Source organism: Ictalurus punctatus, chromosome 28 (genome assembly GCF_001660625.3).
Source record: "Ictalurus punctatus breed USDA103 chromosome 28, Coco_2.0, whole genome shotgun sequence".
In the NCBI taxonomy this organism is placed as follows: Eukaryota; Metazoa; Chordata; class Actinopteri; order Siluriformes; family Ictaluridae; genus Ictalurus; species Ictalurus punctatus.
This window is the reverse complement of record NC_030443.2, coordinates 16,173,742-16,197,836: the sequence shown is the minus strand read 5'-3', so window position 1 is coordinate 16,197,836 and position 24,095 is coordinate 16,173,742. Positions and strand designations below refer to the sequence as shown.

Genomic DNA, 24,095 nt, shown 5'->3' with positions numbered 1-24,095 from the left:
TCTTTTACAAATTTGCCAAAATGTTTACTAACGGCATGTTTTACATTTTTCATCTATACTGTAGTTAAAATCTATGCAGTGTTAGAGTCAAATTATTCAAGTATTTTACATACAAATTGGCATGCAGTACAGTAATGCAATACTGTGTAAATCTGCCACTCTAACACTGTAATAAACAAGTATTAAACAGTTCTTAAACATATTAAACATGTAATAAACGGATCAAGCCTTGGCAGAACACATCTTGGACCAGTTTTTTTCCTCATCAACTCAAGATTCGAGATTAACCGTATTACCTTACTAAAGGGGAATTGAAGTAAAGGCATTCCAGGTCTAACATTGTGTTCACACCAGCAGCGAAACCCAAAGGGAAGTCGGTCATTTTCAGAGTGCTGGTGATTCCCAGCTGTTGCTCAGTTTGCACGCTAGCAAGCGACGAAGCGAAAGCACAAAGTAGTGACATTTAAATTGAGATTTTCTCAATTCTAACCATGTTGCCAAGGCGACAAATCTAAACAACTAGCTCAAACGATTCCACGGTCCAATCCTATGGCGCGTGTGGTCGGACGTTTATCTAGTTACTCACTCAACTACAAGCGACACGAGCGACTTGACGCAATGTGACAAAGCAACGTGGAAATCGTTCGTTTTCAATTAGCACTGGCGGATTCTGATGACAGTATGCGAAGAAACATCATCAAGTGATGCCTGACGAGAAACGGGACAAAGTCGAGCCAATGACAAGCGAAGCAATTTGGCGACAATCGACGTGAACGATGGACGGCTTCTTTGTCCCTCCTGACTTAAGAACCATTACGGTGTTTTTTTCTGGTTCTGCAGCTCCCTCCCGAGACAGTTGCTGAGACTCACTCTGCTGCTACAAGCTTGAAGTGTTTCATTTACACAAAGTTATCACCATTTAAGCGTGTTAAATAGACAGCAGACATTGCAAGAAAGAGTACATTATACACAAACATTATTTGCTTAAACGTTTACATTAAACCTTATTTGTGGCAAGAAAAAAAAAATAAAAAATTTAAAAAGGGAAGGAAAAAAAAAAAAAAAAAAAAAAAGGACTAGTTTTGTATACGTTCTGTAGCTAATGTAGGTATTTTATCATTTATATGGATTCATATGGCTAAGAATGAAACCATAGTAACAGGCCCTAAACTAAAATAGGACCACCCACTAGTGACCAATGTAGAGGTGCAAGGTGGGAGGGGCGGGGGAGGAGTCAATAAAAATAAATCGCTGCTGGTGTGAACACAGAGTAAAGATATAAGCTAAATGTGTGGCAGTGAAGCTAATGGACTTCTCCAGATCACAAAGTCATTAACAAGCAACTCGACAGTTTCTTGTAGTGTTCTGTTTGAAATGATTAGGAAATCTTTGCCAATTCTTTTCTTGTTTATACGCGTGTACGTGTTCATATGGGATTGTACGTGCTGTCCGTAAGTCAGGGACGTTTTGGCCATTCGATTTTCACGACAGGAACATTACAAGAGATAAAACAGGAATTAATGTGAAAACAAAATCCATCCTATACTTGAGTGTAGCTGGAGCTAAAATGTTTCTCAAATGAGCACCTTTTCACAATGGAGTTTTTTTTTTTTTTTTTTTTTTTAGAAGAGCAAGTTAAGAGAATGTCCTAAATATTTTCCTATGTTGCTAGGAGAGCTATCATTACCAGAGCTATCTTTGACGCATGACAATTCGCAACGTATTAACGAATGATGTCATAGTTTACGTTTAAAAACCCAAACAAGCTGGTCACGTTAGCGAGAAACAAGAAAGCGCTAAGAAGTCTGCTCCAGTGGTGGAAAACGTAAAGTTACCGCTTTATCTCGGACGAAAAGCATTGCTAGCTTCTCAAAAATAAATGCTAGATGTATCGGTCATGTTACTGATACGTTAAGGGAAAAAATTAACTGCGGTATGTTTTCTCTTGATCCTTTCGTTTTAGAAACTTGCTCTCTGTTGCAAAAGGGGTTCATTTGTCCGAGAGGCTTGTATTGTTTCATTTCCAGAGAACAGCACGTCAACTGAACGAGAAAATCGAGGCAACCGTTTGGATCATTTACATTAACTGCGGTTTTATCTCATCAAAAATCTAATAGCAGGTTTATTGCTCAGGTTTCCAGTTTCATACATCAAATCAGAAATGGAATAAGGGCTTGTTTACTGTGGAGCAAAAATCAAAAGTGCCAAAGTGTACATATTCCAGTTGCGTAAAAAAACAAAAAAAACAAAACACAAACAACTCTGTCAGTGCTACAAACCCATTAATAATAATAATAATAATAATAATAATTAAAAAAAATAAAATAATAATAATAATTCTACCCACCTCAAAACAATGATGAAAGGCAATATGGCCAAAAAAACAAAAGGAGACAAAAATTTCACAAATAACAACAGAAAATAAAAACGTTTGAAGCATAAAAAAACATTTCTAGTAAACCAAATTTTTTTCACGCCAACATTTGTTATAAACACCTCTGAAGTAAACGTGACTCTAATCACAATAATGCAACGCCAGTGCTGTGAAGCCGTCCATGTCATCGAGTAACACGTGTTCCTTGGTGTGCGCTGTGTGTTAGTCTGTGGAACCCTCCTTGAAGTCTGCACGTCACATCAGACTGTCCACGCACGCGACTGTCTCAATCATCCCGAGAGGTTCCCCGAAACGGATCTTTTGGCCTGCTGTGAGGTTAAAGGTGAAGTCTTGTGGAGCTTCAAACAGCAGAACAATGGTGGATCCCAGGTTGAACTCGCCCAAGTGCTCGCCTTTTCGCAGACTCACACCCTCCTGGTTGTTTTTAGACACGTAGCTAAGGTCATTGTATGAGCCTTTATTGTAACGAGGGTTGTTTGTACGGAGTTCCTACAGAGGGAAGATAACGACTTGGTTAATGCTCCTTGTAGAGCAGCAGAACAGCTTCGAAACCTCACGCTCAAGATTATGTATGCATATTGTACATGCTTACTTACGCACGCACTTACGCACTTAGTTATCCACAAACTTATTATTTACGTACATATTTACAGAAAAAAAGTATTTGAATTTCTTCTGTTTTTGTGCATCTCTCATAATAAATAATTTTAGATCTTCAAACGAAATACAACATAAAACAAAGGCAAGCTGAGTAAACAGTATTTTTTTTTTTTTTTTTTTTTTTATTTAACTTTTTTTATTGAAGCAAAAAAAAAATAAGTCTATCAAAACACCCATCACCCTTAAAATCTGGTTGTGCCACCTTGAGCAGCAATAAATGCAACCAAACACTTCCGATAACTGGAGTTCAGTCTTTCACAGTCCTGCGGTGGAATTTCGGCCCACTCTTCTTTGCAGAACTGCTTTAATTCACATTGGAGGGTTGTTGAGCATGAACCGCCGGTTTAAGGTTCTGCCACAGAATCTCAACTGGTTCACGTTAGGACTTAAATTGAGCTTTTTTTGAGCCATTCAGAGCAGCACTTACTCCTGTGCTTTGGATCACTGTCTTGCTGCATAATCCAGTTGCGCTTTAGTTAAAACTTACAGACTGAAGACGGGACATTCTCCTTTAGGATTTTCTGGTAGAGAAAGAATTCATGTTTCCCTCAATTATTACATGTTGCACAGACTCTGAAGCAGTAAAGCATCCCCACATCATCACACTTCCACCACCATGCTTGACCGTAGGTATGAATTCGGAGTTTGGTTTACACCGGATGTAATGGGGCCACCGTCTTCCAAACAGTTCCAGTTTCGACTCATCAAATCCACAGAATGCTCTCCCAAAATGTTTGAGGATCATCAAGGTGTGTTTTGACAAAATTCAGATCAGCCTTAATGTTCTTCTGGGTTAGCAGTGGTTTTCCTCTGGCCACTGATGCCATTTCGTCATGAACAGTGACCTTTATTGATGCAAGAGAAGCCTGTAGTTCCTTTGATGGCGTCCTTGGCACTTTCGCGACTTCCTGGTTAAGTCATTGCTGTGTTCTTGAAGGAATTTTGGAAGGTCGCCCACTTCTGAGGCCCACTTCTTTTCCATTTGGAGATAACGGCTCTCACTGTGGTCTATTTGGAGTCCCAGAGCCTTTGAAATATCTTCGTAACCCTTCCCAGACTGATGCATTTCAATCACCTTCTTCCTCAACATTTCTGGAATTTCTTTCAAATTTTGGCATAGCGTGTTACTGGGTAAGACCTTTTAACCAACTTCATGCTGTTCAGAAAGTTCTATTTAAGTGCTGATTTGATTGAACACAGTTTGCAGTAATCAATCCTGGTTGTGTCTAGTCCAGCTGAACTCCGTTATGAATGCAGTTCATAATAGATTTGGGGAATTAGTAACAACGGGGGGCAAATACATTTTCACACAGGCCCAGTTAGTATTGGATAACTTTTTTAGTTTCATAAATAACATTATTATTTAAAAACTGTATTCTGTGTTTATTCGGGTCGCCTTTGTTTTTATCTTAGATTGTGTTTTAACTTCTAAAACAATTTAGTAAGAGATACACGAAAACAGAACAAATCAGGATATACTATATACTAGTAAATACTTTTTCACAGCACAGTACTTATGCACATATTTTAACTTGCGTACTTTTCCTTTTACTTACGCACTTAGTTACTTATCTACGAACATATTTATATACATATTTACTTACAAGCACTTTCGTAGGTATTTGAGCTTACATGCTTTTTAAAGCATTCTTGCAAGAAATATTATTATGTATAAATTTTTGCTAACAATTAACAAACATTTTTTGTACTTTATGACTGCAAGAAAAATACACAGACTGGTGTGAAGAAGAGAGAAGAGAGGCTGGGGCTGATTTCTTTCTAACCCAGACCGTAGATTCATGCAGCCCATCAGAGACAGTCGTGTCAGGTGATTACACAGAGTGACGCGGCCGATAGAAACACATCCGTAACACATCAATCATCAGCAGTGACCGAAAAGGCGCATGTCAAATACAGTTGTGGGTGTGACGAATGTAAATGAGGTGAATTATTTACTCCAGTATCCTTTTATTTCCCCCAAAATGCATTTGGATGAGAAATTACAACTAGAGAGACTAAACACACATCGTCCAATCAAAGTAGAAATTACCAGTAGATCATTACAGAGACGTGAAATCATAAATGCAGCTGCCTATCTGCCTTTAAGTGTGCTTCTGGCATGAGACCTCGTGATATAATGCAATGCTCAACCCATCACTTCACTGTCTAGTTACGCACATTCGATTTCAACCTTCACATCTAATATCACCAGCAGGCGTCACTGAGGACGGGCAAATGCTGGAAAACACCAGGGAACCATCTGCTTAAATAGCAGCATGACAGTAATAAGGTTTACACAGAGAACAAAAACAACGGGACTGAAAAGGAAACAGGGAAAGAAAGACGGGTTGTGCTGAAAGAAAACCGAACTCTGACCTTGTCAAAGTAGATCCGGATGGATCCGACGTTGGTGGCTCCGACAGCCGTTAGTGAAAAGAAGCCGTGTCTCCACTCTCCGCTCAACACCACGCGCTCATTGTGACAGAAGAGCTCTTTAATCCATCGCGCTACACCCGGGTTCACTGACATCAGAGAGCCTGCAAAACACAGCCATGGCAAGAGTCCAAATATCAGGGTTTGGATGTACCATTCAGTTCCTAATCCACAGGCCATAATTTATTATAAATCAATCAATAATACGCTGTCCATTTTTAAGGGTGTTAAAAGCACAGACACTATACAAAATGGCATTATTATTATTATTATTATTATTATTATTATTATTATTATTAGAGAAAGGCTTGAGCCTCACCTGGAAAGTGGCGTCTGTGTGCAACTGTCCAATCAGTGGGTGAGTGGAAGCAATGATAATCTCCTGGTGCCAGATACACCACGCAGTGGTACAGCTCATTCCCCTCCTTTGTCACCAGCAGGTTCTGGAAGTTGCCGTCATCATCCTCATCTAAACACCACACGCGCAAAAACACGGATATTAGAACAAACATTAAACAGCTCAGTAAAAAAATTAAAATAAAATCCGTGACACAATCATAAGCATAAAAAGGTACTCACTTCTGTTGATTCCTAAGCTCTCGGCCCACGTGCATGGACCAAGAAAGGTCTCCAGGGAGTAGGTGACGCCCTTCACCTGCTCCACCTCGCAGTTCTTTACCCGGCCAAAATGAAGGATCTTCCCATCAGCTGGACTGATCTGAGGATGTATATGTATGATTAACATTCATTCTGGATAAACAATAGAGGGGGAGAGATAGGGGAGGCAAGACCTAAAATTTTACTTTGGAATTATCTAGCACTGTCAAGACTGTTAATCAGACACGTAATGAGCGTAAAGTCCCCGTGAAGTGCCTTGAAACACACAGCGTTATTCGACGTGGTGGTGTAATTTCCACCGAAACATATCGAGCGGCTCCGCCCTCTTTTTAAATAGCCAATAGCGTTTAGCTTAGCTCGCAGCCCGGGCTAAGCCGTACTTGACAGTTAGTACCATAGATTTTTTAAAAAGTTGGGGGCGGGACACTTCAGATTGTAGAGCGCGTTTGATTTGACAGAAAATCCGACGAGAAGCGGAAGTGCAGAATGATGAACAATCATCCAAATTGTTGATCGGTATTGGTCGTAGAGAGAGATGGTGAAGCATTTATATATTCTTCTAAATGCGCATTTTGTCATTGTTTTGGTGCACACTAGCTTATAGTTAACCTTAAGGCTAACATATTCATCTTAAAAGCCACAAAACATCAATTTTGATTTCATGGGGACTTTAATGGGGTTTGATTAGTTGACATGGTAATATACCATGAATAGTAGTACTAACGACTTCGGCATACTCAACGCAGAAACGACATCTGTGAAGGCTGCGCAGACAGGAAGCCATCTTCGCAAGTTTACAAGCTTGCATAATCTCAGTGGTTTTGCACTGGTCGTCGCTTACAAGAGCTCCGTTACCGGTGGCCGTTTATTTATTTATTTTTTAAATTTCATGACAATTCCAACAACTACTGTAATATGATCGTCTGCTGCAAAGTGCATAAATTACTGCAAATTGTTCGCAGTACATAAGGAAATGATCAAATACGAGGAAGAAATGCACTTCTTGCATATTTGCAAAGATAAAAGGAAGAGAGAAATTAACGCAAGCCGAGGATGGCAAGTTTAGCAGGAAACCTGTTTAGCATGAAAAAGTTAGCTTGGGCACAACTTGTTTTTTGTGACCGAATCACAGGCATGGTCGGCCATGGAGTTCATCCAGCTGCTAAGTACGATACCATGATATGGTGATAGACGTCTATTTGCTCCACAATTATGTTATGTTTGTAGAAGCCAGTGCATGCCTTAAGACTCTCATTTAAACCAACGTTCTAATACTGACCTTCTCATAGTGGTTACACACGCCCACTTACCACACAGTGCGAGTCACACACCGGCCGGGCCTGTGGTTTGAGCTTGCGTCTGAAGAACTCGCCCAGGTTCTTGTAATGCTGCAGGTCCTCCACAGCCGCCTCCTTCATGTTCACCCCAAATGTCCATATGTATAGACTATAAATGGGTTTCCGTAACCAGACGGGCAGGTCGACCTGGTTAAGACGACCCCAGGCCCTGGAGAGCAGCCGTGTGGGTATGGTCTTGTATATGGTAACCTAAGTCAGGAATTCAGACAATTAAGTATCTGGCTGTTTACTGAATAGTTTTAAATGTCACGCAATATGTAACAAATAACCCAAATGATAACCAGTCAAAAGCATGAAATTGAAAGGAACTATGCTCTTACATTCGATAGTATTTACTAATGTAGAAGATCCAGAAGAGGCATGAACAGATGTTTAGGCAGGGTTAAAGACAACATGAGAGATTTTTATTCTTTCATTCAAAAGCTAACCATAATATAGGGACATCGGTCAAAATTAGCACGCGTGTGCGATTTGAGACACTGCAAGTAGCTGCCCAAAGTGTTTACTCCAAGTGGATTACAATAGGCAGCTTCAGCTCTAGTGGACATAAGGGACATCTGAATACTACAGCACACTTCTGGAGATGTAAATTATGGATTTAATTTCAGGGACTTTAGTTTTTACTAAGTGTGGATATGGGGGGGAAAAAAAAAAAATCATAGTGAAAGTAGTTTATTGTTACAGATTAAATTTGAGTATTTAACAAAATCCTAATAGGAAAAGGTGGTTGTCTGTCTGCCTACACTACCGGTCAAAAGTTTGTGGACACTCGACTGAAATATTTCTCATGATCTTAAAAACCTTTTGATCTGAAGGGGTGTGATTAAATGTTTGAAATCGGTGTTGTAGATAAAAATATAATCGTGCCGACGTATTCATTTCTTTCAGATAAGAAAACTAATATTTTATTTACAAAAAAAAATTATCTACATGGAGATAATTAGATAATATATAGATAATTTTATTATATATATATATATATATATATATATATATATATATATATATATATATATATATATATATATATATATATATATATATATATATATATATATATATATATATATATATATATATATTTTTTTTTTTTTAAACGGACGACTTGGAGCGAAAGATTCAGAAAAGCAGCCGATAAGTGTCCAGCGTAGGAAGGGCGCCTACTTTGAAGATGATAAAATACTAAATTGTTTTGATTTATTTTGGATTTTTTTTTTTAATCACAACACAATTCCCATAGATCCATGCGTGTTACTCCAGAGTTTTGATGACTTTATTATTATAATAAGATGTGGCCGGGGAATTAAAAATAAAGAATGAGCGTGTCTAAACTTTTGACTGGTAGTGTATATCTGGCTATTGATCTAGATAGATAGAGATGGATACAGAGAGGCAGACAGACAGTGATAATTGTAGATACATACAGACAGACAGTAATGGAAAGACAGACTGACCGATAGCGATAGATGGTGACAGACACACAGACAGACAAAGATAAATCTGGTTCACACTGCACCGACCAACGCCGACAATCACCAACATTTAAAAGTTGGCTGTTGGATTTACACAACTGTCATATTCACAATGCCCCAACCGACACCAACAAACTTTTACTAGTGTCTTTAAGCATCGTTCTTTGCCTGAAAAGACGAAGAGTGAAACGAAACAGGTTGTGGGTGACGTCTTGGTGGTTGCGACGTGAGAGACAGGGCGCTTACTTACATTTACGCAGAGAACTGCAGGATGTGCAAAGCTTTCAAAATTTTACTCGGTTTGTCCCCAAGCAGTTTCAACAACTCGGAGCAAGACGTCTACACGGTAAGCCAAGACCATTATTACATCATACGCTATGAGCAATACTTGTTGCGATTTCGGCATTCGGGTAGCGGATGATCCCGATTTAAAATCCAAAACGCAGGAGTAGATGATCCTCACCAGGGGTCAAAATAAACAACTTTATTTAAACAAAACACACCCATATATAATTGATCACCTTCTTTCTGATTCGTCCAGAAATCTGCCATTTTATCCACAACAATGATTTAACACGTCTAGCATCTAAGGCACAATCTTTTGTCTCCGTGGGGTTTTCAGGGACGCTTGCCTCGCTGTCATGGCAACAGTTTGTGCCCAGGTCAGCTTATATCAGTTTGTTGGAAAATCAAACCACACTGCTCAAGACATTCCATGACACGACTGCTTTCACTCGGTGAAAGAAAACGCAGATCAACGCCAACAGGGTTAACACACTGATCTGACAAATCCCGACAAACGTGTCTGCTGGTGTCGGCCGGCATCTGTTGGTGCTGTGTGAACTAGGCTATAGAGACAGACAGAGACTGACAGAAAAAGACAGGTAGACAGACAGATAGACAGACAGACAAAGAGATAGAGGAAAATTAGTGTACAGAAAAGAAAAAAAAAACGAGGGAAATGGTTACGATTTACAGCAGCACATGTAAGCAGTTGCATTTAATCTAATACTCTCATACTACACTGACAGTGTGTGCTTATAATTAAATGTCCTATTAAGTTAAAGCAACAGCCTCAAATGATAGAATGGAAGCTTAAAATAAAATCTGAGTGAATAAATAAATAATCATTTCGAAACCGTATCAGAGGCTGGGCCTGACTGGGAATTCTTTCAGATACTGAACAATGCTGTGAAAGCTGCCATGGCACACTGGTGCGGAGCTGGACAAAGCTTTCCTCAGTTCAGTGAACCTCAGCAGGACAGAGGGCCTTTTCACTCCGGCCTGTGGAGAGTGAATACGCAAGCAGCCATCTGCACTACATGCTCTTGCACTCAATGCACTCTTTTCTGTTTATAAAAGATTTGTATTGGTGATGGTCGGCATGTTGAAATGTTAAACTAATAAAAGAGAATTTGAGGTTGTCTCTGGATACGGATTTTATACACAGCTCATCACACACTCACACACATACACACGTCTGTTCTTTTGGCCATAATGCCCTTCCACTAGACTTACTCTGCTCGTGGGCCGCCAGCCCACCTTGGCGAGAGGTTTGAGTACAGCGAATGGCAGTATGTAGTGGAGGAAGGAGAGTGGCCATGAGCGCAGTCGGGCAGTGGGCCGGGACATACAGCTCAGCTGTCCAAGGCGCCGCCGCAAAGCCAACTGCGGGAACTGCAACCTGTGCGACACGCATGACGAAGCCAGTGAGGCTCAGAGCGCAAACAGTACAGTACTATATTACTACAATAATGGAAAGACCTGAACAGGTAGGATTAAAACAACAACAACAACAACAACGTTAATTAAGGTTATTCACGTAGCAGCTATTTCATCAGTTTAAAATATAAACATGTAAATACAAACAGTATTATCATAACTAGAATTATCTAGGGCTAAACAGGTAATTTATGAATCAAGTTTCAGGTCTGATACAAAATATAAAGAGAAAACAAAAAAAGGGCCTAAATCATAACCTTGAGGGACACCGTACTGCATTTTTTTTTTAATGTGCTGAAGTGACTCCGTTAACTCTAAATAACTTGTAACTTAAAACGTATCTTTCAAGCAAGATCTAAACTTCTCTGAACGGACAGTGCCCATTAAAATATCGTGTTAGTATTCCAGAGGTCCGGCAGTACCAAAACAAAACAAAAGATATCCGCAACTGACCACTTCCTGAAAGCTCAAGAAAGTAAGTTGCATTATTACTACATGGAAAAAAGACGACATGTTGGGCAACACCCGTCTCTAAAATCGTATGTATAAAACGTGTTGGAGACGTGATTGGAGTGAGAAATTCAAAGTTATTTATTTATTTTTTTGTGGTTAGTCGAACACAAGCATTTAGTCTAGGTGTATGTAGCTTGATTTAACTACGAAAGGAATAAGTCAACATAAATATACACAAAAAAATAGAAAGAAACCTAAACCAAATTTTTTTTTTACTTTTGATGGCATTGCAGTCTAACATTATAGTTTACACACCGATACATTTGTAAGTATCTGTGTGTATCATAGCATAATGTAAAAAAGTGATTTACTCTTGTTTTGTTACTTACTACAACCTGAAGTGGAGAATGTTATAGAAAATGAACAACAATCAGCTATAAAACGTTTGGTCAAGTGCACAATGTTTGAGGGCGGTTGGTGTTTGCAGATGTGTTATAGCAAATCTATTAATGTTTATGACTAGTACATTTAAATCAAGTTAAGTACTCTTAAATATTTGCATTTATATTTATGGTATTTGGCAGATGCCCTTATCCAGAGTGACTTCCAATTATCTCATCTCTACAACTAAGCAGGTGCGGGTTAAGAGCCTTGCTCAAGGGCCCAGCAGTGACAGCTTGGCAGTGCTGGGATTTAGCCTCATGACCTCCTGATCAGAAGTCCAACATCTTAACCATTGAGCTACCACTTCCTGCACTGCCCATTTAAAAAAAATATATTACATCCATCAACCGATACTACACAGTGAAGGATTTAAGTGCTAAACACCACCAGAGCCTTGAAAATGGATCAGTCCTATGCAGCTTTAGAACATTATGAAACCCATGTGACCTTGTAAACAGCAAGCACAGCTGTACGTAACCACGGCTTTAGTACTACACTGGTGTAGCGTGTTGAATCCAGGCAGCTCTGAAACACACAAAAATGAACATAGTTTGCAGCCCCAGAAAGCTGCCATACATGTCTTGGAAAGGGAAAGGTATAAAAAGTAGTTTGTTTGCGAGCGCACGGAGATTGAGGGCATGCTAGCAGACTAAAACAAGATTACCTTCAGTATGTCAGTGAGCTGGGGATTTTTGGAACTGAAAGTGATGAGTGAGCAGTACCGGGGTCAACTTGGAATGCAGTGCGGAAGCTATCTATAGGACCTAATACACGGCCTGTTCTAATCAGGATCAAACCCTGGGTATGTGGCCAGAGAAACCATGTGGCCAGAGAGAGTGCCTTGACACGGATAGTCTCACACAGAGAAATCCGCAGCGTGGAATTAACAGGAGGTTGTGACAACAAGAGAGTTTGCCAAAAAAGAAAGATAATATAATATAATATAATGATAATATGCAGATTTAGAGAGTAAGTTCAAATCTGCAAAATGTTAATAAGAATAATTTTTAGTTTATTTATTTATTTTTTTAAATAAGAGGGATCATTAAAATCGCATTTAAAATTTTTTTTTACTTAGTACTACACTGAATAAGCTATTTCACACGTACACATAGTCCACCAGACATCGGAATAACCGAATTATTTACATGCTCGATTCTTAATCCCGTGCGTCGTTACCTGGATGATCAGCGACTGTGTTTATATGTTCTGTGAGAGTTGTTCACGAGTCCCTTGTTTGTCCTGAGCAGTTAAACTGCCCACTGTTCTTCAGAAAAATCTCCAGGTCCTGCACATTCGTTACTTTTCCAGCATCTTCCGCATATTTGACCCCTTTCCAACAGTGACTATATGACGTTGAGATCCATCTTGTCACACCGAGGACGACCGAGGGACTCGTACACGACTATTACAAAAGGTGCAAACATTCACTGATGCTCAAGACGGCAACGCGATACATTAAGAGTCAGGGGGTGTGAACTTTTGTCTATATAAAATAAATAAATAAATAAATAAACTAGGATGGGACTCGTCAGAATTCCTTTGGGAGTGGGAAAAAAAATAAATTTAATTTAAATTTAAATATCCCATGCACACCTTCACGTTTATGTAGAGCAGTTAAGGCTCTGGGTTACTGCTCAGAATGTCGTAGGGCCCTTGAGCAAGGCCCTTAACCTTATCTACACCAGGGGCGCCATATCATGGCTGATCCTGCGCTCTGACCGCAGATCCTAACAAGCTTGGATATGAAAAGGAGAGGGGGGAAGAAAAAAAAAAATAAATAAAAAATTTTCCCTGTGCTTTATTGTTTATATGACAAATAAACGTCGCTTCCTGAAATTCACTGATGATAATACAGTTTACGCAAGTGTACACTTACAGTATTCCTAAGTACCATTTTAATCAATACTAACATGAGCACCTGGCCTTCTCAGCCTTGACTGCAACACATTTTTTATGTGGTTGTTCACTCACTCACTCACTCACACACACACACACACACACACCATTTCATCTTGTATTACAATAGAGCTGTCAGTAAAGCCTGAATGAGCTTGAATGATTTTCCACGCAGTGTTGACCTAATTGTCGGCAGGGCTGGATGATTCTTCCTGAGAATATTGATTCAAATAGTAGTGTTGCGCTATCCTTGTAACACGATCTCAATAGAGCCTGTTTGGCACAAAGAGATACAGATCTTCAACCAAACAATTTAATTAGCACAAGAGAAGTAAACTTGATCAATAGTGAAGTGGGATTATGCACAAATTTGGTATTAGCAAGTCTCACAAACGTCAATCTTGCATCATACAGTATTCTCTATAGCTAGATAAAGCTATATTTTTTAGTATAATAGGTAATACTATTTTATCAGCGATGACTTGTTTATTTCTGTGAAGAGTGCACTGTAGCTTTAAAACTGCACTGCAGAGGTTATGAGTAGCCATTTTTAAAAACGTACCACTCTTGTTTTTCCTATATTACATAACCTCGCTCACTTCCGACGTAAATAAACGCAGTCCAGGCATCGTCATGCGGCCTGGAATATTATCTCATGAATGGCTCTACACGAGTACGGTTATGAACGTTTCGTTTGGTATGCCAAGTTAAAAAGGTTTTTGTGCACTACCCCCCATCCAGGCTGTCTGGCACAGCCGAGTACGCTGGTATGAAGAGCACTGCAGCTTACTTGCTATTCACGGTACAGAATAAAACGCAGGGAGAATCGCTGGCTCGGCCTAGGTCTGAAATCGATGGCAAATGGAACAAAGAAAAACAAAGGGAACCAAGGGGTGGGGGGGGGGGGTACAAGGTGTCTCTTGAGAGGTCGTTTCTCCGACTGTGTCCCCGCATGACTGACTGAGCAGCTCGTTATGAGGAACAGGTCATGGCTAAGGCACGAGTAAAGGCTAATAAAAGGCTGTGTTAGCTCACATGCATTGTTCACACAGGCTCCCTGGCAAGATCTTAATAGTATTAGTGCAAATACAGGAAGGAGAGCTGAAGGACTGTATTAGAGTCAAACCACATACACAATCGTACACACACACACACACACACTCACACAAATGCATTGTGTGTCATCAGGGACATAATTTAATTACATTAGATCCCATCTGCTTTGTCTTTTTTTTTTTGGCCTCTCGTTGTTATCCATCATCCATTATTCCAATATCATCCATTCCGCTAAACACAAAAACCTTCATCCATCAACACCAAAGCTGTATTTGTATTTCAGTCGCATCCACTCTCGCACACACACACACAGGCCCACGTTCTACTCCATCATCACACTCTCCACATCCACCTCCTGTGGTACCTGAAACGGCTCTGATGGCTGATCTGAACGACCCCCGGAGCACCGGGGCCTTTGGCATCAGCGTTTCTACTGCAGCCTGCAGACCCCCCTGCCGCTCCTGCTAAGGAGGAGGAGCCGAGCGATCGGAGGCGCCGGGCATCGACCCTGACTCTGTGGAGATTGTAGCAAGAGGACGGCCTGTGCAAAGCTCTGCAACATCTCACCATTTCCCTACTGCGGTCCGCCGCTGCTGCTTCAGGCTCGGCTGACACATGATCACGGTAGAGAGATGCGCACCGCAAGATGCTTCTGTGGTCCTTCTGCTCTCTTTGCTTCTGCCGGTGCTTTTCCCAAGCTCTAAGCCCAGCCCTCTGAGTCGGTCACCGGTTGCACTGTGTGGTTGTGATTGGCCGGCTGAGTGCTAGGGCCGCCTCCTGTGGTGTTAAGCTCCTGAACTGATGCTGCTGGGAGAATAGTGGTTTGGAAAATGGGGGTGGGGTGAGTGGATTTGTTTTTTTTTTACCCCCTACACTAGAAAGACAATACAGTGAAGTATGTCGACCCTGAACTCGCTCACCCCTGTGTTATACCCAGTGCACCACAGTTTAAAAATCTCAAGCTAAAAAACAGGTCATTTTCTACAGCTGTTACACAATTAAACACAAACCTCTAATTCTCTCTCACACACACACACACACACACACACACACACACAGAACTGCATAAACACACTAAAATGGTTAACTGTAGCTCTACAGGATCTGTACAGCTGAGTGCAAAAGTTTGTGCACCCTAACGTGTTTAAATTGAAAGTAGGAAAATATGCCTCGATTGAACAGTTCATCCCCATGGGGGGGGGGGGGGCTGGTTGGGGTGGTTGTATCTGGTCCATGTACAACATGTTTATTATTTATTTATTTATTTTTACAAATAAAAATTAAAACAATAACTATTATAACAATAAACGCTCATATTTTCCCTTTGCTTGTTGTTCACCATTTCAGATTCATTTTGGGGCTAAATTTATAAACGATTATCTAAGAAATTATATTAATTATGGAGTCCTATAGTTACAAGTCTGTTCAACTGGTGAGTTTAAATGAAGTTCAGGAATTAAAAAAACAAAACAAAAAAAAAACAACTCTCAACAAAATAGCCACAATCTATTGTACATTTCGTTATGATGAACCGAGTACTCGAGAAGCTGGATTGTGTTCACGAAATCAATTTGAGCTAAGGCGGTCTGTGCTAATTACAGTTAAAAAGTTGTAAAACGTTTGAGAAACCCCACATTAAGTGACCATATTCCATGACCTCTCATAATGAAGGAACATCTATGAAACTGAAAAACACTAAAGGATTTTGTTTCTATAAAGATCATTTTGTCTTAAGGGTATACTAACTTTTACACCAGGCTGTATTCTTCAAATATTTCAAAAATACTGTATTAGTAAAGAGATAACTATGGTGAAATTGTCAGATTTTCTGAATAGTACACTTGCATCACTATTATTAAGTAAATGCTCGTCGAGTATTTAATTCAAACACAAATCAATTTGAAACAAAAATCAATCTGTAGGGAGATTATAATGACCTGATTTTACCCACAACAGTAAAGACATCATATGACAACACATGGCTAGTTGCTTCCTTCTATTCCAAAAACGCAAGTAACAGGAACTTCAGCATTTAAACTAGCCGAGTACCTCACATCTTGTCAAATATACACAAATCAGTATCATTTCATGTAAGAGCACATAACATGACATCTAATTACAGTTTATTTCCATCCTAAACGGATATGAACACACTACCTACACATATCGCAGCCCAACATCGAACATTTAATATCAAAACACAAATATTAGAAAAACAAATGTGTTTTCATTTAAAATCTTTTTTTTTTTTTTAAAATAGTAATAAAATCGAATAGTTTTTAAACTTACTTTTAGTGGCAATCTTTTGACTTGTGGTGAAAAGTGAGTTACGGGAAGTTTGTACCCCTCTTCCTGTCTGCTTGTGAGAGGAGGGAACTAAACGCTAGTCAATGTGACTCATCTGGACTCTGAACAGCTGAGGACGCCCTTTAACTTGATCTCACAGTGACGTCATCATCATCCCACATCATCAGCCAGGCCAATGAGTGAAGGGTCTTACATCCTGTTTACCGTGGTTATGAAGAGAGACTCGAGAGTCAAGATCAGAGTGGTTTTCGGATCGATTTTATTTATTTCATTAAATCACAGAAGGTACTTTTTTTTTTTTTGCACCCCCAGTTGGACAATTTGTCTACTATTGAAAACCGGCTACATCGTGCAACATGGCAGTAATCCAAAACCATAGAGATCGAGTCATCTGCTTGTTTCTGTGCAGACCGAAACAACGTTACGGCATGGCAACAAACTATTTTACTCGGTGGTGGATACGTCTATGAGCTCCGCACTGGTATAACAGTGCTATACATGGATTATACATCAACAATGCTTTCAGACATGCTATGATTAAACGTAAAAAATATTAGAGATAGTGTATCTACAAATAATCACTGTTTGAGGAAAAATTGCTTAGAATATAATTTTTGTTAAAGACTATTTTTTATATATTTGTATTGTACATCAAGGACCAAGATCATACCGGCTTAGTTTTTCACTCTTTACAACTTTTGTTGAAAGTTATGGGAAAATAAGACATCAGACTCATTATTCTGTAGATGAACAGTGGCAATTTTCCAAAGTTAAACTTTTCCGAGCTGCAAATATCAACTTTAAATAAGCAAAACATTAATATGACTTATTACTTTGACGCAGATGGAGGATTTTTTTTTTTTTTTTTAAAAACGGCAAACAAAGAATCTAAACCTGAACAGGTTGTGTACTGGGAAGCATTTGTGAAATTTCGTTTAGCTACAAGCAGTAGTAAGAAAACAGCAAAGAAAAAGGAAAAAAAAAAATAATAATAATAATAAGTTGTGTGACTGCAACGTAATAATTAGCAGCTACTCCATCTTTTTACCAATGAAAGTGACTACAGTCCTGCCTTCTTTGTTTTTACTGACTCACAAGTCCAAGATTTGTGAATTCACAGGTCAAAGTTGACTAGGTAAAATTGGTGTGAGGCGAAAGTGGACGTCATGACAAGCCAGTGCATGTATTTGACGCCCTTTCCCCTTCAGTGAACTGGTTTCCCGGCGGGAGAATTTCTCTTCACGGCTGGTCAGACAACTGCTTTATCTAAAACTGCAGATAATCCTGCTATATAATTCGTGTAGATGCTACAGCTAAACCATAGATGTTGGACTGCTACAGTTTCTTCAAACTGTCAAAAGCAGCTGCACACTGTTGCAAAGCTTTTTAAAATTTTTATCCCCCCCCCAACTTAAATCTGAAGTCCAACTGAAGTTAACTCAAGTCTGAAAATAATTCCATTGATTTATCAGAAGGAACCTACACCTTATCTGACCGGATCCTAAAAACCTGAACTGGCACTAAAATCCTTTGAGAAATTTCTATGAATTTTATTTCCAAGTGGAAAAATTCACTCTTAATCATACACGGTTATAAACGTGGCGTTTTCAACTCGGAGTAAGAGGCGTCATGTTGTGCCAGTCCCACAACTCAAACAGCAGCACTTCATTGGTTGCGTCTTTATCTTATTTTATTATCTAACTGTCCGCCGTGACTCGGGTCAACACCAGGTCAAAATGAATGACAGTCAACAAAGCCGTGCTGGAGGGATGATGTCTGTGTGATGTAATTAATGCAAAATTAAACAGATAGGGCACGACATACGAGTCTGATAAGAGATAAAACACACCGAACAGCTTTCCACAAACAAAACCAGCCAATCAGCTCGACACTGTGTCACGCCACTCTCGGCTCATTTCTGCAACGCCACCTTAACCAGGCAAACGAGACCATTTAACCCCATCATGTATACCGTTATACTATAATTTAGGGCTGTTTTTAGAAACGTGTCGATGTAAAATCCCCTCTAAACCACTCCAATGTTTTATTCACCATTATCCTTATTTTATCATGCGATTATTTCTATTAAGTGATGCTCCTCCCGTTCCAAAATGGCCGACGATGACAAATGCAGCATGTCTTGGGAATTCCTATCTAAACTTTCTACACACACAAAAAAAAATCTAATAAAATTTTTTTTTTAAATAAGTCAAAATTCATTTAAATCTGTACGCCATTTTTGATTAACAAAGGCATCTAAAAATCCGGATACGTTTTATAATAATTTATACACGAAACTGTTGATACTTTAGCAAACATCACGAGTGCAAAATGAATAAACATTAAGGCTGGGTAAGATGACAAAATATGAATAACCCACAGGATTTGTTTTCCGGTGAGACGACTTCACTGTAAGTGTGCCAAAGGTGAACATGCTGAACTTCCAACCAGAAGAACACTATAATCAAGTTTTATCGTTACGTAAGTGACCATCACTATTTATACCAATACCCCAATCTTGTATCCTGATTACACAATCACTGGGAAATGACCGTCCCATGACAACGCAGCTGTTATGAAACAGTATTCAAGGACAACATTGAAGGATTAATAAAACATCTGACAGTTTACAGTGAAATGCAGAAATTAAAGTTGAATGCTGACGGAATTTATCGGAATGAAAGTTGCTTAGAGGTAACGTATAAAAGGTCAGTGAAATCCGAAGCTGTATCGTTAGGAGCACGAGATCACTATGACCTTCTTCCAAGGTCGATAAGCCCCAAATAACCGTTTATTTACGGTGTGCCCTAGACAACACTATAACAGACCGAACAGATGGGGACAAGTGGTTGCATCAGCACTGGTTTTAAAGAGCAAGTCCAGTCTCAGCTCAGGTTTTTAAGATCATAGTTTTATCCGAAAAATTAATGAGTGATTTTTCATTTGGGAACAAACAATACGCAAATCAAATATACTCCTGAGTCATCGTGATACATGTGTGTCAAAAAATTTTTTTTTTAAAAATTCTGCAATATCACCCACTCGCCTCCCGTAAAATAAAATGACTAAAATATTATAAGCGAATACAAGCCTACTCCACATGCCAGTGGATTCCCAGGCCAAGGCAACTTCCCACTATGGATTCAATATTACAGCGTAAGCATATCTGCTAAATAAAGGCAAGAAGTGAAAAATATTGCACAGTAATTTCTATGACTCACACACACACACACACGCACACTGAGCATGGTATCCAGAGACACTGGTGAAAATTTTACGTGAAATGATCAGACTGCTCCGTCAGTGCTACTCAACAATACTGCACACACTGCCAGTAGAGAAAGCAGACTGCCTCGGAATGGATAGAAGTATCTGTATGACAAGCCTGAGAGCAAGCCATGTTCCCAGACTGTAGGTATACACACGACATGTCCAAAACCACAGCTGAAAACTAAGTGAAAGCCACACCTGTAGCTCATTGGCGAGATGTGGAGGAACCTCAAGGCCAAGCTTCTCCAGCTCCCGGTCTTTATAGCGCTCATACCGATTGTAGCCGAAGTATCCGCTTCCGGTAGCGATCAAGAGAGGAAGTGTGCGCACACGTGCTTGAAGACCTGGAGAGCCTGAATCAAACAGAGACCGTGGGTCATTTCAGTGGTCCTGTAAGATCTTTACTTGTCACGACGTATATAATATAGTATAAAGAACATTACTAGGTTCCACTTACATCATAAACATTCTTCAAAGTGAGTTTGAGGATAAGGATCTTTTCTTCTGTTCATTAAAAAGTTTTGGTACTACACTACTATATGTAGCTGGTCTTGTGAGTTTTGCGTCATCCTATGCCGGCCTCCTATCGGTGATGAGCTTCGTAGCAGTGCTCACATTGAGATTATTATTATTTTTTTTAAATTCTAACCAGAACTTTGTCATCAGGTTGCGAAGGCACTAAATTGACCGCCAGTGTAAATCTGGCTAAAAACAACGAGACTATTCGGAGAATTTCATTTCACTGAAGAAATATTTGAACGCTTTTTTCTTTCTCTCAATAGCATTATCTATGAACTTCTTTGGAGAAATCTGCACCAACATTGTAAAAAAAACAAAAAAAACCCAAAACAATTCTTGGACTCTGATGCCGGGAAAAATACATCGTATGATATTCATCCTATTCAAGAGCACTGTTTTAGGTGTGAACTCGACTGGTATATTTGCCTGAACTCTAAAAAAATACATTTGCAAAAAGAAACAAACAGCAGCTGTTTTATAACAGCTGAAGAAAAAAAAAATCATTAGAAACCGTTAGAGAACAACTCTGAAATGTGTTTTTGGTGGTGTGTAATGTTTTGTTTCTAATGAGTCCCAATGCTTAATCTAATTTTATTTCGAAAGAAGGCTTCATTGGGTTTTGGTGGTATTTATTAAAAACTGTCAAACCACTAATTATGTCTATGTGATGGTAATGATCAGAAATGCTCTAAAGTTTTAGTTGTTTTTTTTTAAGCAGGGATTTAGATCAGTGGTTTTCAAAGTGGCGACCACCAGGGGGCGCCCGGGGGGCCTCAACAATTTGGTGTGAAAAACAAATAAATACATGATTTTCTCTTTCTCACTCTCAGACAACCACACACACACAATCAATTCCTAAAGTAATGTAAAGATGCAAGATGTAATTATTAATAATAAAAAAAGGGGGGATATATTCAGAAGTGTGTATTTTTAATGTGTTTTAAAGACATCTTGCAAAAGGGGGGCCTTGATCAAATGTTAATGCCATTTGGGGGGCCTTGCCCTGGAAAAGTTTGGGAACCCCTGAATTAGATAACTAGTTCTGCTGTGGTAAATATTCAACCGCTTGCTTTGCTAGCTTACAGCTAGCAGTAACAAACAGCTAGCAAACATTTACAGCTAGCTGGCTAGGAAATATGCCTGGATCTCCCATTCATTTAAGTCTTTAAAATAATGTTAGAATATTCTTAAATATTTCTCTATTTTAGCCAAGATCAGTACAGTTTGTTTAATATAGCTAGCAAAGGAAATGCTCATAATAATAATCAATTATAAATGCTATTATTCCTGTTTAGCTCGTCCTGTTTGAACTGCTTGTGGTTAGATAAAACTATTTTACACACCAACAGCTACAGATTTGTGTCTTGTTGAAGTCTGTGGAAAATCCAACGGGGTTTTAAACTCAAACATGGTTCATTTCTGTTTTTATTTTTAATATTTGTATTTAGTAAAAAGACATAAAAATGCATTTAGGAATAGACCTAAAGCAGCAGTAGCCATGTACATGAACCTGTAGCACTAGAGTACACTGGAGAAAAGGAAGGGGGGGAAAAAATCCCAGATTATATCGCCACCATCATTTCCCCATTGTACAGCATTCATTAGCATAGAAAGACAAGTGTGAGTGCAAAAAAACTCCTTACAATCATTGTACAATAAGAAAAACAGTAATGCTCACCTTTCGAATATCCACGTAGGTGTGCGTGTTGACTCCATCTGATTCGGTGAGCGTTGAGGAGTAGCACACTGCACACAACACAAATTTTTTTTTTTTTTTTTTATTTACACAGTACACAATAAAACCTGTTTTAGAAGTCTTGTGTTATATACACATCAAAGCATAATTACTTTAATCCTCAAGTAATCAAACAAGTATAGCGTAGTCGTTAGGTTTAGTATTTATTTAGTAATTATTAAACATGTTTAACGCTGTTCTACGAAGTGGCCTTCCTAGTACTGGTTGCCATAGTAACATTTCAGTTTTACGAACCAGTTTTCTTGCAGTTAAAATGAAATGTGCTGTAGGGAGAGCGTTTGTATATAAAATTCACCAGTGTATATATGCATCATATCCTACGAGATGCAGGAGAAGCAGTGTGCCATCTATCTGAGGTGAAAGCGGACTGTCTGGGTCCACGAAACTATTCGGACTAGCAGGCAGCATGGCAAATCAGGCATCACGTGCGTTCTACTGTCTTCACTCCCATTTGTAGTCGCTGCTCCAAGTCGCTCCAAACTTTTCTCAACTTCGTTGCATCGCTGGACACGCCCACATCTAGTCACCATTAGTGAGGTCAGGCACTGATGTTCGGTGAGGAGGTCTGGGGTGCAGTCGGTTTTCCAGTTCATATCAAAGGTGTTCAGTGGCGTTGAGTAGGGTTGGGTCTGAGTCCAACTTTGTCGAGTTCAAGTCGAGACCAAGCCTTTAACCAATCGAGTCCGAGTCCACAAGGGACCGAGTTGGACTCAAGTCCGAGTCCTTAATGGCGGAGTCAGAGGTGATTCCGGCAGAGACCAGAAAGTAATTAATTAAAAGATATTATTAAGGACCAATAATGGTAATAGCTTTAATGGTTAGCTGATGGATTGTAATGATATTTATAGTGGAAACCATTAGACTTTCTGTGATGGTTTCTATTGGGGTTTTTTCCAGCAAGATCATCATCATCATCATCATCATCATTATTATCCACTGCTGAAAAAAACCAGAAACCCTCAAAGAATTTGCAATAGTTTTAATTTTTATAATGGGAATTGTATTGGTTTTAATGGAATCTGGAATGGTCCGTGTGGGTCTCTACTGGTAATTTGTAGCCTTATATTGGTGGCGTGTTATGTCTAGTGGATATCATTAAGGACCAATAATGGAAATGGTGTTAATGGTTAGCTGATGGATTGTAATGATATTTGTAGTGGAAACCATTAGACTTTCTGTGATGGTTTCTATTGGGAGTTTTTTTTTCCAGCAAGATCATCATCATCATCATCAGTGTAACTGAACAACACACAAACAATTTCCTCATTACATTACATTTCCTTTTAAAACACGCGACGACGTGACATCTCGACTCGGTATGCTTCACGCACCGAGTAACGCATACAATTTGCCCTGACAATAATAACTCACCCAGTTTTTCTTACTGCGCTCGGAACACTGGAGAAACACATCTTGCACAAGGACGCTGCCATTTTTCCTCGACTCCACGAGGACCTCCAGGACGTCGGCACAGATTCACTGATCTTTATTACAACGTTTCCAGGAAGTGTTTCGCTGTTATGAGTTCTAGATCAGTTGATTTGCATCTGCGCTGCATTAAAAGCACGCAACATAGAATCACAAAAGCACCAGCGCCACCTGCTGTCTGGGAGCTTGGCCATTTCTCACATAACACCACCTAGTGTCGAAAATTAGGTACGACATTATGGAGACACCTGATCCAACTGCTGAAGGGCTTCATAATTAGCTGATAAGATACAGTTGAGGTCGTA

General features: G+C 39.4%; 1 protein-coding gene across 6 annotated transcripts; it reads right to left on the bottom strand.

The window, feature by feature from the left end:
- Positions 1–23,878, bottom strand: pisd (phosphatidylserine decarboxylase). 6 transcript variants are annotated; one of them, XM_047151842.2, is made up of 8 exons: positions 23,734–23,878; positions 22,285–22,352; positions 20,286–20,440; positions 7,417–7,653; positions 6,068–6,206; positions 5,808–5,957; positions 5,432–5,592; positions 1–2,884 (listed from the first exon to the last, which is right to left on the bottom strand). In XM_047151842.2, exons 1-8 carry the CDS (start codon positions 23,793–23,795, stop codon positions 2,630–2,632), a joined length of 1,227 nt encoding a protein of 408 aa, XP_047007798.1. In that variant the 5' UTR covers positions 23,796–23,878; the 3' UTR covers positions 1–2,629. The 6 variants fall into 6 exon arrangements, with proteins under 6 accessions (XP_047007798.1, XP_017315828.1, XP_017315826.1 ...); XM_017460339.3 differs by lacking the exon at positions 23,734–23,878 and adding an exon at positions 10,455–10,620; XM_017460337.3 differs by lacking the exons at positions 20,286–20,440; positions 22,285–22,352; positions 23,734–23,878 and adding exons at positions 10,455–10,620; positions 14,875–15,317; positions 16,800–17,031.
- Between the last annotated feature and the right edge of the window lie 217 nt (positions 23,879–24,095).